A 16,186-nucleotide genomic window follows, 5' to 3' on the forward strand; every position below is an offset into this window, starting at 1 on the left:
GTTTCTTCAAGGGCCTGGGGGTTACTGCTTTGAAATATAATCATCGGGCCGGGCGCAGTGGGTCATGCCTGTAATCCCAGCACTTTGGGAGGCCGAGGCAGTCGGATCACGAGGTCAAGAGTTCGAGACCACCTTGGCCAGCATGTGAAACCTCATCTCTACTAAGAATACAAAAATTAGCCAGGCGTAGTGGTGCATGCCTGTAATTCCAGCTACTCGGGAGGATGAGGCAGGAGAACTGCTTGAACCTGGGAGGCGGAGGTTGCAGCAAGCAGAGATCATGCCACTACACTCCAGCCTGGGCAACAGAGCAAGACTCTGTCTCAAAAAAAAGAAGGAAAGAAAGAAAAGAAACATAATCATCTCTCATTGTTCTGAGCAGAGGGGCCTAACTCCCTTCCGACTCCAAATTGCAAAACCTACTCAATATAATGGGTTCCATTTATCCACTTAGCTACACGAGAGTGAGACTGCTTTCTGTCTTTGCAGTCTCTTTAGAGAGTTGTCTGTGATGTGGCTCCCATCCTGGTTTAGTGCTTATTCAATAATAAAATAGTTTTCTAGGCCGGGCATGGTGGCTCACGCCTGTAATCCCAGCACTTTGGGAGACCGAGGCAGGCGGATCACCTGAGGTCAGGAGTTTGAGAACAGCCTGGCCAACATGGAGAAACTCCATCTCTACTAAAAATACAAAAAGTAGCTGGGCATGGTGATGCATGCCTGTAATCCTGGCTACTCAGGGGGCTGAGGCAGGAGAATTGCGTGAAGCTGGGAGGCAGAGGCTGCAGTGAGCCAAGATCATGCCACTGCACTCTAGCCTGGGCGACAGAGCGAGATTCTATCATCTCTAATAAATAAATAAATAAATAAATAAAAATAGTAATAAAATAGTTTTCTTTCTCACCTGTCTTTGTGGAGAGGTTTTCTGAACAGGAAGGAAATCTCATTTCTAATCATATTTCCCTAACAGTGGCCTTGGACAAGTCATGTAACCTCTGAAAGACTCAGTTAGCTTGATCCAAATGGGGTTGGTGTGAAGATGAAATGAGATTAGGCATAGAAAGTCTTAGAATAAGGCCAGGCACAGTGGCTCACACTTGTAATCCCAGCACTTTGGGAGGCTGAGGCAGGCAGATCACTTGAGGCCAGGAGTTTGAGACCAGCCTTGCCAACATGGCGAAACCTCGTCTCTACAAAAATACTCAAATTAGCAGGGCGTGGTGGCACGTGCCTGTAGTCCCAACTACTCAGGAGGCTGAGGCTTGAGAATCACTTCAACCTGGGAGGTGGAGGTTGCAGTGAGCTAAGACCATGCCGCTACACTCCAGCCTGGGTGACAGACAGAGAGAGACTCTGTCTCAAAAAAAAAAAGAAAGAAAGTCTTAGAATAAGGTCTGGCACATAGAAAGCACTTCAGAAATATGAGCTGTTACTATTACCTTTTTTATTCATTGATTTTATGGTAGCATCATTCATTGCTTTTATATAGTAGTTCAGATTTCTTCTGCTTATTCTGCCTTAGTCTTGTTCTTTGGTTAGTTTTAACATTTAAATTTTGCTCGACTACCTTATTCTTTTCTCAAAAATGCAAACTTCTCTCCTGATGCCGAGTAAGAAAGGTATTGCTGACCACCTAGATCTGCAAGGCTCTGCTCTGAGGCAGTCAGGGTTCTATTAGCCATGTACAAAGCACACAGCCCAGAGCCTGGCCCCGAGCAGGTGCTTCCTCCTCGGCCAGCCCAGCGCCCAGGGCCCTCACCTTCGTAGGACCAGTTGTTGTTGAAGGTCTGTGTCAACGCCTGCATCTCCTGCAGGAGGACCGAGTCTGCCTGGGAGGAAGTTTCTCCTCCATCCTCTTCTTCCAGAACCTCCTCTTCTTCCTCAGGGTCTGGGGAGTTCTGCATCATTTCCTCAATCTCCTCAATTACCTGAAGAAGGTACATGAGAGAGTGCTAACTCTGTTCTCTGCTAGAGGGGCATTCTGGCTTGAATTTTGATCAGTTAAGGATGTTTCTAATTAGCTATCTGAAAATTTCTAAAGCAATATTGTTTTTAAATAAATACTGAATAATAAAAATAGTTCCAACCAAAGGCTTGCATACACTCTTTCTTTAATGTAAGGCACTCTTTAATGTAAAACCTCTTCCAAGAGCTCCTTTTAGATAAATGACTTATTGGAAATAAGCTGCTCTTTCAGGAAGCAAGGCAGAGCTGCCTGGAAGGGAACATTTCCTTCAGTTTGCTGAGCTATTTCTAGGTGGGAAAATATCTCATTCACCCAACTTTAACACAAAACCCAGTCCATTAATTGACATAATACACGTGACTGTAAAACATAGCATGCTCCTAGAACAACACAAAATGGGGAGGAAAACAACTATTTCTCCAGAATTCACCTAGACAGGAACTGAAGCTGCCCAGCAACAAGTGAAAATAGAGATAATGAAATAATAGAAGGATAGGTGGAGTCTAGAGAGCAGCAAATAGATAAGAACCCCAGCTCTAATCTAGACTATTGACAGGAGCCAGCTCCCAGAAGTGGAGGGAAAATTAGATATCTGCCAAAAGGAACAAAAGTGAATTACTAGCTGGGCATGGTGTCTTATGCCTGCAATCCCAGCACTTTGGGAAGCCGAGGCAGGTGGATCACTTGAGCTCAGGAGTTCAAGACCAGCCTGAGCAACATGGCGAAACCCCATCTCTGCAAAAAGCAGAAAAATTAGCCAGTTGTGGTGACGTGTGTCTGTAGTCCGTGCTACTTGGGAGGTTGAGGTGGGAGGATGGCTTGAGCCCAAGAGGCAGAGGTTGCAGTGAACTGAGATTGGGCCACTGGACTCCAGCCTGGGCAACAGAGCCAGATCCTGTTTCAACAACAACAACAAAAAAAAGAGTGAATTAGTTTTACATTAATTATTTACAAATAAAGAAGACTGCTGCTGAAAGCAGGTCTTTAGATAAGTTTTGTCCCAACCTTCACCTTTGTCTGTTCTCCATGGATGGACTAAGTCCCCGAGGCCAGCATTGTACTCTTTGAGGTGGTTTCTTCACAGTGGGCTGGACCAAAGGTAAGGGGTTTCAGGGTCTCCTCCTTTAGAATAATTTCCATTCTTATTCCCAAACCTTTTCACTTCTACTCACAAACTTAGGAAATACCCAGTCTTTGACTACTGAAAGCCATTTTACAGAATGCAACCAAATGACACAAGTCCCTGTCAGGGTCTTATGGCTGAATGTCCTTTTCTCTAAGAGGAGTTATAATTGAGTTCATATCATTGAATTGTAGATCCTCCTACAAGTCACAAGAATAGCTATTAGCCCCTATTTTAAAAAATCTGGTTCTCTTCAGTCTCCTAATCCTCACGTGTTTCAATTCCCACCTTTCCATCACAGATATGAAAAAGCACCGTTGCTGCTAAAAAGCACTTTCTGGCACTGAAGGCTGCCAGTGGAGCTTTGCAGAAAGACTTTGTGGAAACTTATGTAGTGTTTAGCTCAAAATAAGCACCCATAAATATTTGTTGACTAAAACATTAAATAAGGAATCCAGAAACTGAACATTATCCTCTCTAAGTAATAAATTATTAAAGCTATGATGATCTCAGTTGAATGCGAAGCAGTCTATCTTTTTTCACAAAGTCGAAGTGGCTCTAAGACTCCTTTCGGAAGGCCCAAAATTTTGAGTGTTCTATGAAATGTAAGAAAATATCCATCACACAAAAGCCTCATCTGTCACTTCTCTTTTTGGGAAAACAGGTATTTGGGACCCTTGTTTGAGTGTCTTGACTCCGAGTACAACGAATTTCAATAAGAAGGCTTAGCAGGATTGTAGCTACTAAACACTATGCCTGTCTCTGGCTCCTATCAGAGACTGACCCCAACTATCCCCAGTGTCAAGAATGACATTCATGTTCACTGCAGGTGGGCAACCTGAGGCAGAAAGAGAGATGAAATCCCTTATCAAAAATACTCTGAGTTGGACAGGCACCGTGGCTCATGCCTGTAATCCCAGCACTTTGGGAGGCCAAGGCGGGTGGATTGCTTGAGTCCAGGAGTTTGAGACCAGCCTGGGCAGCATGGTGAAACCTCATCTCCACTAAAAGTACAAAAAATTAGCTGGGCATAGTGGTGCATGCCTGTAGTCCCAGCTACTTAGGGGCCTGAGGCGGGAGGACCACTTGAGCCAAGGAGGTTGAGGCTATAGTGAACCCTGATTGTGCCACTGCACGCTGGCCTGGGTGACAAAGTGAGACCCTGTCTCAAAATGAAAAAAAAAAAAAAAAAAGGTCAGGCACGGTGGCTCATGCCTATAATCCCAGCACTTTGGGAGGTTGAGGTGGGTCACTTGAGGTTAGGAGTTTGAGACCAGCCTGGCCAACATGGTGAAATCACATCTCTACCAAAAAATTTTTTATAAAAATTAGCCAGGCATGGTGGTGCATGCCTGTAGTCCCAGCTACTCGGGAGGCTGAGGCAGGAAAATCACTTGAATCCGGGAGGCAGAGGTTGCAGTGAGCCAAGATCACGCCACTGCACTCCAGCCTGGGCAACAGAGCAAGACTCTGTCTCAAAAGTATATATATATAAAGAAAAAAAGAAAAAATACTCTGAGTCATGAGCACAGGCACCACATGACCACATTATCTTTCTTCTGCCTTAAGTGGATGTAGCAAGTGTGTTCTCTTGAACTTTTTCTCCATCAAAAGAACAAAAGGTCCCGATAACCTGGAGAGATACTTATACCTGATCTGCTGTGAGCAGAGGCTCCTCGTTGATACCGGAATCATTTTCACTCTTCTCATTGAACTCTTCCTCTTCTTTCTCATGGATCTGGAGAGGAGGTGGGGAGATGGAATTCTGGGTGACCATCAGCAGAAGTGGGATTGCCTCTAGTCTCGAGAATGGATGATACTGACTGGGAGGCCACTCCAGCCAGCTGCTGTCTAAACAGTGGAGCTGAAGAGGTGTCCAGAGTTTCATCCAATTCCAAACATATCTTTGCCCCATCACTAACTCCAGCATGCCAGAAATCCAGCATGCAGCACTGAATCCAACTTGGCAGGAAAAGATGACAGGGGAGTGACCAGCACCATTCTGACTCAAAGGGGACAGCACCGTTTTTTAACCCACAGACAGGTCATCCTGGGGTGAACAAGGCGCCTTCTCCAGGTAAGTGACACTGCAGCCAACTGCAGCAAAGGTGCCCTGATTTTGTTAAGGAGTTCCAACCTGGGGGGTTGTTTCCAGATTTCGTCTTGCTAGGCATTTTAGGGAATAGGTTGTTCTAGTCCAAATAATGATGACTTTCAGAATTTGATGAAATGCCATCCTGTTACTGGAATCCAGGCGTGATGTCATAGCTGATGGCAGATGTAAGAAATCTGCATGGGACATGCCACTGAATAACCTGACCACATGAACTAAACAACAACAAAACTACAAAACAGAACCCCATTTATCTCATTTGCCCTGTGTCTCTATAATTCCATAATCCCAAGTAAGATCCTCAAAGTTCACAGCCATCAAAATTCTAGATGTTTAAATCTAACAAGATATTCAAAGCATATCTGGCTTAACTGACCATATCCCAAACTGCCATAGTCTGGCATTTACATTCAAGTCCCACAGAAAAATTAATCACTAAACACCTAACAAGCTGTATGTCTAGAAATCTGATTTGAACATCATCCAAGGGGGAGGCAGGAGGTGTCTCTAGGAAATCTCTCTGCTGAGTCACCTCTCATCCAGGAATGAATCCTCCTTGCGCTCCAGTAGCTGGCACACTGATTGGCCCCTTCCCTGGGGCTTGTATTCTGCCTTTTCTAACAGGAAACAGCCCAGCTCCAATCCAAGCAATAATGTCAGAGGTAGTCTATCCTCAGAAACTTCTCCCGTCTTCTGTGAGCTTTGCCTTGGCAGACATCCCTAACAGAGCACATCACCTTTTATCTCCATTTGCTTAAAACCAGGACTGTGTCATTAAAAAAGAAAAAAAAATTAAGCAAATATATCTGAAATGCCATCCGCACTCAACCTAGATATGGGGTAGGACAGGAAGGTAATGGAATCATCTGAAGGGCCCGGGTACCAGATGGTGACATCTATTTCCGCTGTCAAACCCATATGCTCCTCTCTCTGCCAAGTCCACCACCTGCGATAGCCTCGTGGTTTCCACCGCTCCCCACTATGCAGAACAAAACTCCTGGAGCTACGCTTTGTTCACAACTACACTCATATGGAAGAACTTTCTTCAGGCCAGAAAATCCTGCAGTAGAAGTTAGCCCAAAATTAAGAGAATGAAGATACATTTTTTCCTCCAGACAAAAATTAGGGGAGAAAAAGGAAGAAATGTATCAATATGAACCCAGCCCAAGTTAGTGAGAGCCCAAGTTAGGCTCATCCTGGGAAACAGGGTTATTTTTCATAAGCATCTAACAGAAACTGTTAGTCTATAACCAGGATTTGGCAGGGGGTAGGGGGTGGTGGGCACTAAGTCTATATAAAAATGGCATGTTTACCTTTTCTGAAATGTGGCTGATTGTAGTGGGTTTAACTCCCTGACTGTTAATATTGCTTCTTTCAACTATATCATCTCCTCCCTCCCCAAGGTCCTCACTCCTTGGGGAGTTCCAGGAAGAAGGCAGGGAGGAAGCTTCTAGGGATAGATCCTTCTTGCTGCTCAAATGCTAATAAGCCTGGGCTGTGGCCGGAATGATGCACTAGTAGAGTTTCTCTCCCCTCCCCCTCTCAGGCATAAAGCCTCCAGGTCTGAATTGTCAGGCTTGGGAAAATCAATTACAAGCTTATGAAAGGTACTGTGAGTTCCTGCTATTATGGGAACCATACTCATCCCTTATTTTCTTATTTCTCAGAAGTCTGCCACTAAAAAATAAAATAAAAGGAGAGGCAGACACAAAATACGGCCAAGAAAACCCTGGCTCCTTCCCTCTATGTGCGGGTTACCCCCTAATCCTTGGGCTTCCCCACCTCCATCGTGCCCCAGCCTCTTCACCTCCCTCTCCAGCGTTTGATTCTGATCCTCTCACCCTTCCCACCCTCCCTAGGCCTGGTTCCCACATTTTCTGTCCATCCTGCCAGACTTCGCTCTGTTCCAACAGCATCCATCACTTCACAAGCCCTTGCCTCTTTACGAGCACTGTTTACAGACTCCCTCCCTCCCCTCCTTGACCAGGACAGTATCTTGTGCACAGGGTGGAGAGCTGGAGGGGCAACAACGACAGAGGAAGAAAGAAAGGTTTTTGAAAAATGACGGCCCTTGTGCATATAAATACTCTTAATCCTAGCATAAGACACTGACATAGATACCGTGGTAGAGAGTTCCTTTAGTCCCTTGTGCGGCAGTGGGGAAGACACATGTCAAAAATAACTTCAGGCCAGGTCATTTAGGGCTGAATTTCTTTGTCAGCTAAAACTGCTAGTTGTTACCAGGTGTGGTGGCTCACACCTGTAATCCCAGCACTTTGGGAGGCCGAGATGAGAGGATTGCTTGAGTCCAGGAGTTCGAGACCAACCTGAGCAACATGGCAAGACTCCGTCTCTAAAAAAATAGAAAAATTAGTCAGGCATGATGGCACACCTGTAGTCCCAACTACTCAGGAGGCTGAGGTGGGAGGATCAATTGAGCCATGGAGATGGAGGCTGCAGTGAGGCTGCAGTGAGCCATGACTATGCCACTGCACTCCAGCCTGGATGACAAAGTGAGATCCTGTCTAAAAAAAAAAAAAAAAAAAAAAAACAAAAAAAAAAACCTTGCTAGCTGTTTGGATACTATTGACTTCAACTATGCTTTTCCAAGAAAAGTCATTCTTCCAAATGATTTATTCCCAGAATTGAGAAGATTTGAATCCAGAAAGGGGTCTGGCCATACCATTCAGCAAGCTGTTTCTTCCTCCTGCTTTTGGGAAGAGTGTGCCTCTAGGACTGTAACATGAAAGCTAGAAACTTGAAAAGAAATGCAGAAAACTTTCCCCAAGGCCTATAACATTGCTAAATCTTGCTGCACAGTGATGTATTCTGAATGATGATTAAAATTATGTGGAGTCCTTGATTCCAATAATGACTATTAACCAGTGTATTTTATTAAAGTGTTTCAAATGACCCCATTCATAGAAAAGGTAATTTTTACAGCATATTTAGCCCTTTGCATAATATTTTCCTCCCCTTACCACTATTGTTTGACATGAGTGGTTGCCCCCCTGACAAAAATTAAGAGAACAAAGATACATTTTTACCTTCAGACAAAAAGTAAAAAAAAAAAAAAAAAAGAAAAGAAATTCACCACAACTGTGTCCCATTTTTTTTTTTTTTAGACACAGGATCTCGCTGTGTCACACAAGCTGGAATGCAGTGGCACAATCATGGCTCACTGCAGCCTCTAACTCCTTTGCTCGAGTGATCCTCCTGCCTCAGCCTCCCAAGTAGCTGGGACTACAGGCAGGTGCCACCACACCTGACTAAGATTTTTTTTGTTTTGAATTTTTTTAGAGATAGGGGTCTCACTGTGTTGCCCAGGCTGGTCTCAAACTCCTGGCCTCAAGCAATCCTCCCACCTCAGCCTCCCGAGTGGGATTACAGGTGTGAGCCACTGTGCCTGGTAACTATGTCCCTTTTATGCTTATGAACAACCAGGAAACATCTGCGTGGATTAAGTCAATGGCTGTGCATTCCCATAGGGAGATGCACTAGGGCATGCAGCCAACACATATTTGTTGAAAGAATTAATGAACAATTGAAAAAGAGAGGACTGAGAGCAGTACTATCATCTAGATTCAGTCCACTTCCACAGGTAACTTAGCTATTTAGTCACCTGGAAAAGAGGAAGACGTGACTGGGCATGGTGTCTCATGCCTGTAATTCCAGCAATTTGGGAGGCCAGGGTGGGAGGGTCACTTGAGCCCAGCCTGGGCAACATAGTGAAACTCTGTCTCTACAAAAAAAATGAACAAAATTAGCCAGGCATGGTGGTGCACACCTGTAGTCCCAGCTACTCAGGAGATGGAGGTGGGAGGATTGCTTGAGCCAGGGAGGTGGAGGCTGTAGTGAGCCATGACTGTTGCCACTGTACTCTAGCCTGGGTGACATAGTGAGATCCTGTCTCAAAAATATGAAAGACATAATTCACTATCCTGGACTTCCAATTTCCTCTTATCCAGGCAACCACTGTCTGCTGTTAAATAAAGGTTATAAGGTAAAAGGAGACTGTGTTTTACATCACAGGAATAGAATAGATTGATTAATCGAAAGCCCCAATAAAAGTGGTAAATTGTGAAAAAAATAATAATGCCTCCTACAGACATATTAACTCAAGCAAATTATTTTGACCTAAAAATGTAAATGTACATTTATTTATTCACCAAGTTCCTAGTGTAGGACCAAGCTTACAATGAAACTCTGAGTAGAGTTCCACAGTCTCTCTTGCATCATCCACATAATAACTTTTTTTTTCTTTTTTTAAACAGTCTCACAATATCACCCAGGCTGGAGTCCAATGACATGATCAAAGTCCACTGCAGCCTCCCCTTCCTGGGCTCAGGCAATTCTTCCACCTCAGCCTCCCAAGTAGCTAGGAACATAGGTGCACACCACCACTCACGGCAAACTTTTTAATTTTTTTGTAAAGATTGAGTCCAATACTCCCTCTTTATCTTTACCCAGGCTGGCTTCTAACTCCTAGGCTCAAGTGATCTTCCTACTTCAGCCTCCCAAAGTGCTGTGCTTACAGGTGTGAGCCACCACACCCAGCCCGTGACATAATTTTTAAAATGATTTCCTGTTTCCATTTCTTTATAGTAGAAGGTGGGTACACAGGAGATTGGGCACACATTTATCAGCCCTTCCTCCTCAAACCCTACTAAAATGAGAGTCAAGGGATCAAAAAAGAATAACCCAAAAGGGACAAAGTGAACAGGAGAAAAGACAACAGCAAGAGAAATGCCAGAAAACAGACGCCAGCCCAGCAGGCTCAGCAGGGTTAAACTTGGCGAGAGCAGGCTGCCCAAGGTAAAGGGGGTCACACAGCAGATGCTGAATGGCTTAGGAATTGCAGACCCCGAGGGGCAGCATGGCGGGGCTATGTAAGGAAGATTTGCTGGTATTCTTCATCAAGAATAATGAGACCCAAGTGTCTTCTTCCAACCCAGATAGAAAGGGACTGCATCCTCTCAGCTCAAAAGGACTGTAGACTTCACTCTGAGCAGGTTGAACTGGAGGTTCTGGACTCAGAGCACCAGGCCACCTAAAAGTGAGGGTGAGGGTTCTCACCGAAAACAGAGAGAGGATGTAAGACTCTACAGAATGACTCACCAGACAGACCTCTGGCCTCCTTCCCTGAGTAGACTCCAAGGACACTGGCAGCTGGTTTATTCTGTTCATCAAGCCATTGGAGAACACCTCTCTATGGATGCTATAAGTCTACAAATACATGCCAACTGTCAAGATCTCCGAACAAGACGCATAGGTCCTTACTGGCACTGTGATCCAGCAGGAAACAAGCCCTGACCCCATAGCCTTCTAGGGCCTCACTTTCTTTTTTTCCAAAGGTTTCCCTCTGTCACCTAGACTGAAGGGGAGTGGCTTGATCTCAGCTCACTGCAACCTCTGCCTCCCGGGCTCAAGCAATCCTCCCACCTCAGCCTCCTGAGTAGTTGGGACTACTGGCGCATGCCACCATGCCCAACTAACTTTTGTATTTTTTGTAGAAATGGGGAACTTGCCATGTTTCCTAGGCTGGTCTCAAACTCCTGAGCTCAAGCAATCCACCTGCCTCGGCCTCCTAAAGTGTTGAGATTACAGGCGTGAGCTATTACCAGCCATTTTTTTTTTAATTAATGTTTTTAGAGACAGGGGCTTGCTCTGTTGCCCAGGCTGGTGTGAAATGGTGTAATCATAGCTCACTGTAGCCTCAAACTCCTAAGCTCAAGCGATTCTCTAGCCTCAGCCTCCCAAGTAGCTGGGACTACAGGTGCATGCCACCAGGCCCAGCTAATGCTTTTTTTTTTTTTTTTAACTTTTTGTAGAGACAGGGTCTCACTATGTTGGCCAGGCTGGTATTGAAAATTCTGGGCTCAAGTAATCCTCCTGCCTTGGCCTCCCAAGTAGTTGGGACTACATGTGCACTCCATCCCCTGGCTACCTTTTTGGTTTTTGTTGTTTTTGTGTTTTGGTAGAGTTGTAGAGATGGGGCTGGTCACAGACTCCTAGGATCAAGGGATCCCCCTGCCTTGTCCTCCCAAAGTGCTAGGATTATAGGAGTAAACCACCATGCCTGGCCATAAAGCCTCACTTTTAAATATGAAAAGATGCTCAAGGATTGCCAGACATTTGAGAATAACCCCCAACATGAAAGATGAAAATGTATAGAGAAGGGAAATCAAAAGCAACAGAGAGAGCAGAAGAAACCTCTTCTAAGAAACTGCTATACCTGCCTTCAGAAGGATAACAGATCACCTTGCTTCCTCAAAATGTGTCCTATTTATCAGAATTAATTTAAAAACTACAAAGATGTACACTTGCTAAGACCAGAAAAAAAAATTTAAAACACACAAATTCTGTAAAAACTGGAAAGGGCTCTTAGAAATTAAAGGTATGATAGAAAATTTAGACTTTTCCATCAAGCTGAAGGCTGAGAAAGTTCCCTGGAGAGTGAAACAAAATAAGCAGATAGAATTATGGGCGGGGAAAAATATTCAGAAGATCAGCTTCAGAAGTCCAATACTTGAATAAAAGGAATTCTAGAAAGCAAAAACAGAAGAGATGGCCCCTTTCAGCCATGACAGAGTAACTGGTATTGGACTTACCCCTCCTACCATAAACAACTACAATCTGGACAAAATCTATGAGCCAATTGTTTTCAGGCACTGGACACAGGCAGTGCAAGGCTGTGTGTTTTGAAAGAAGGGAAAAACATGAAATAAATGAGATAAATAAATGAAGTCTAAAGGAATCTGTCACCTGTGGCTCTACACTAAAAGAAATGCTATAAAAAGTATTTTGGGTTGAAAGGAAATGATAGAAAATCAGAATCTTCAGGAAAAAATAAGGAATGCCAGAAATGATAAATATGTAGGTAAATATTTTAAAAAGTATCTTTTTTTTCCTTCTTTTGATTTTCTTAAAAGACAACTAACTGTCTAAAGCAAAAATAATAACTTTGTGTTGTGGAGTATATAATGTAGATTGAAATAAAATATATGACAATTACAGCACAAAAGATGGAAGGAATAGACTTTATACGGTGACAAATGTTTTACATTTTATGTAAAGTGTACAATATTAATTCTAAATGGACTCTGATAACTTAATAATGTATAGTGTAATCCCTAGAGAAACCACTAAAGAAAAATACGACAAGGTATAGATAAAAATCCAACAGAAGACATAAGATGCAAAGCCAAAGAATATTTGATTAACCCAAAAGAAGACAAAAAGTGTGGAACAGAGGAACAACAAAACAGCAACAAAACCAGATGGGACAATCAGAAATGAAGACAATACACTCCAACACAAATTATCAATATTATGCCAAATGTCAATGGACTACACACTATGCAAATAAACTAAACACAATAATCAAGAAGCATAAATTGTCAGACTGAATATAAAAACAAGATCCAAGTATACGCTACCTGTGAAAACACACTTTAAATAAAAAGACAGATAGGCGGAAACTAAAAGGATTGAGATAGATACACACACACACACACACACACACACACACTTTGCAAACAGTATGCATAAGAAAGCTTAAGTGGCTACATTCATATCAAACAAAGTAGATTTTAAGATAAGTATTACAGAGAAAGAATGACATTTCATAATGATAAAAGGGTCAACTCATCAGGGAGATGTACTCAGAGCTTCAAAATATATAAAACAAAAATCAACAGAACTAAAGAAATACAAATAAATGCACAACAATGGTTGGAGATTTTAATAAACCTTTCTCATTAATTGATAGAATAAACAGACAAAAAATATCATTTGGAACACAGAGGAATTCAACAATACTATCAACCAAGTTAACCTGGTTGACATTTATAGCACATTACAACCAACAATTGCAGAATGTGCATCATTTCCAATGGCATATATTACATTCACTAGGACGTACCATATGCTGGACCCTAAATCAGTCTGAACGTATTTTAAAAGATTTAAGTCATACAAAGTATGTTCTCTGACAAAATTAAATTAGAAATCAATTTTTAACAAGATAGCTATAAAACCTCCCAAGCACTTTGAAATTCAGCAGCAAACTTCCAAATAACCTATGGGTTAAAGAAGAAATTGCAAGAAAAAATTAGAAACTATGTTTTTAATTGAATGATGAAAACATACCCAATCAAAATATGTAGAATTCAGCTAAAACAGTGCTTAAAGGGAATTTTATAGCTTTAAGTTTTTTTAAGTTTAAAATATAATCAAATTTCCTACCTTAAGAAGCTAAAAAAACGAGGGCAAATTAAACTCCTACTAAGTAGAAGGAAGGAAGTAATAAAGCTAAGAGAGGGAATCAATAAACTAAAAAGTTAACAAACAATAAAGGAAATCAAAGAAATAAAAAGTGGTTCTCTGAAAAGATTAATAAAGGTGATAATCCCACAGACCAGCTGACAAGAGAGAGTGAGAGAGGGATGGAGGGAGAGAGATCACAAATTAACAATGTCAGGAATAAAAAAGGGAACATCACTATAAATCTTATAGACATTTTCAATAACAAAACAAAATTATAAACAAATGAATGGTCAATACATTCGATGATTAAATAGATAAATTCCTTGAGAAATGTAACTTATCAAACCTGACTCAGTAAAATTGAATTTGTAACTGAAAATCTTCCACAGAGAAAACCCTAGGCCCAGATGCTTTCACTAGTATAGTCTATCAAACATTCAAGGAGAAATAATACCAATGTAATACAAATTCTTTCACAAAGTAGAGATAGAGAGGATAATTTCCAACTTATTTTATGACATTAGAACAAAATAAAATCTTAGAAAAAGAACATGATGCAAAAATCTTTAATAAAATATCGGCAAATCAAATCCCACATTATATAAAAAAGATAAAATATCATAACTAAGTGGGGTTTATTTTAAAATAAAATGCTGGTTTAATATTTGAAAACCAATTAACGTAATTCATCACATTAACATGATAAATTGATCTACATATATAAATTGGTCTGTAGATTCTACACAAAGTCAAATTTCCAGCAAGATTTTTTGCAAAAATTCATCTGCTGATTCCAAGATTTATATGGAAATGTAAATAACCTAAAATAACTAAAACAAATTTGGAAAGAAAAAAAAAGGACACAGTCGGAGAACTTATATTACTTTATTTCAAGACTTACCATAAAGCTACAGCAATCAATACAGTGTGGGATTGGCATAAAGATAGACACATTTTAAAATAAATTAGGGATGATAAAAACAGACACACACATATATATATCATTGAAACAGAAAAAAGAATTCAGAAGTAGATCCACACATACGTGATCAATTGATTTTCAACAAAGATGCCAAAACAATTTAATGGGGAAGGGATAAGATTTTCAATGAATGGTACTGGAATAATTGAATAGCCATATGCAGAAAAATAAACCTTGAAGCCCAGCACTGTGGAGTGCCTCGGTAGTCCCAGCAATTTGGGAGGCTGAAGCAGGTGGATGGCTTGAGCCAAGGAGCTCAAGACCAACCTGGGAAACAGCACGACTTTATATCAAAAATTTTAAAAAATGAGCCCTGACCCTTACTCCATACTATATACAGAACTAATTTGAAGGCTGGGCACAGTGGCTCATACCTGTAATCCCAGCACTTTGGGAGGCCAAGACGGGTGGATCACTTGAGGTCAGGAGTTCAAGACCAGTCTGGCCAAAATAGTAGAACTCTGTCTCTACTAAAAATACAAAAATTAGCTGGGCATGGTTGCAGGCACCTGTAATCCCAGCTACTCAGGAGGCAGAGACAGAAGAATTGCTTGAACCTGGGAGGTGGAGGCTGCAGTGAGCCAATATTGAGTCACTGCACTCCAGCCTGGGCAAAAGAGCAAGACTCCATTTCAAAAAAAAAAAAAAAAGAAAGAAACTGATTTGAGATGGATCATAGACCTAAATACAAAAGCTAAAATTATAAAACTTCTAGAAGAAAACTTAAGAAAAAAATCTTAGCGACCTTGGGTTTAACAAAGATTTCTTAAATACAACATAAACACAAAGTATAAAAAGGAAAATATCAATAAATTGGACCTCATCACATTTAATTTTCCTTTTCTTTTTTTTTTTGAGATGGAGTCTCACTCTGTTGCCCAGACTGGAGTGCAATGGTGCAATCTCAACCCACTGCAACCTCTGCCTCCCGGGTTCAAGCAATTCTCTTGCTTCAGCCTCCTGAGTAGCTGGGATTACAGGCACATGCCACCATGCCAGGCTAATTTTTTTTTTTTTTTTTTTTTTGTATTTTTAGTAGAGACAGGGTTTCACTGTGTTAGCCAGCATGGTCTCAATCTGCTGACCTCGTGATCCACCCGCCTTGGCCTCCCAAAGTGCTGGGATTACAGGCATGAGCTACCACGCCCGGCCTAATTTTTCTTTTTGAGAGGGGATGTCACTATGTTGCCCAGTCTGGTCTTTAACTCCTGGCCTCAAGCAATCTGCCCACCTCAGTCTCCCAAAATGCTGGGATTACAGGCTTGAGCCACCACACTCAGCCTTCATCACATTTAAAAAACATTTGCTCTTCAAAAGATAATGTTAAGAAAATTAAAAGGCAACCTATAGACTAGGAGAAAATATTTGTAAAACATATATTCAACAAATAATTTTTATCTAGAATTTATAAGAAACTCTTATGGCCAAGCACGGTGGCTCATGCCTGTAATCCCAGCACTTTGGGAGGCCAAGGCAGGCGGATCACAAGGTCAGGAGTTCGAGACTAGCCTGACCAACATGGTGAAACCCTGTCTCTACTAAAAATACAAAAATTAGCCAGTCATGGTGGTGTGAATCTGTAATCCCAGCTACTCAGAAGGCTAAGGCAGGAGAATCACTTGAACCTGGGAGGCAGAGGTTGCAGTGAGCTGAGATTGCACCACTGCACTCCAGCCTGGGTGACAGAGCAAGACTCCAACTCAAAGAAAAAAAGAAACTCTTACAACTCAATAC

General features: G+C 41.9%; 1 protein-coding gene across 7 annotated transcripts in view; it reads right to left on the reverse strand.

Annotated features, from left to right (window-relative positions):
• FEZ1 (fasciculation and elongation protein zeta 1) overlaps positions 1–16,186 on the reverse strand; it is a 50,490-nt gene that overhangs the window by 12,930 nt on the left and 21,374 nt on the right. For 4 of the 7 annotated variants that reach the window (XM_063693651.1, XM_031016278.2, XM_063693650.1 and 1 more), the window contains exons 4-5: positions 4,741–4,827; positions 1,760–1,928 (exon numbers count right to left, since the gene is read on the reverse strand). In XM_063693651.1, coding sequence (XP_063549721.1) covers positions 1,760–1,928; positions 4,741–4,827 — 256 coding nt within the window. Of the gene's footprint in view, positions 1–1,759; positions 1,929–4,740; positions 4,828–10,320; positions 10,429–16,186 lie in introns of all 7 variants that reach the window. The other 3 variants (XM_055356320.2, XM_063693649.1, XM_055356321.2) reach the window with 1 other exon arrangement.

This window comes from Gorilla gorilla, chromosome 9 (genome assembly GCF_029281585.2).
Source record: "Gorilla gorilla gorilla isolate KB3781 chromosome 9, NHGRI_mGorGor1-v2.1_pri, whole genome shotgun sequence".
Lineage (NCBI taxonomy): Eukaryota > Metazoa > Chordata > Mammalia > Primates > Hominidae > Gorilla > Gorilla gorilla.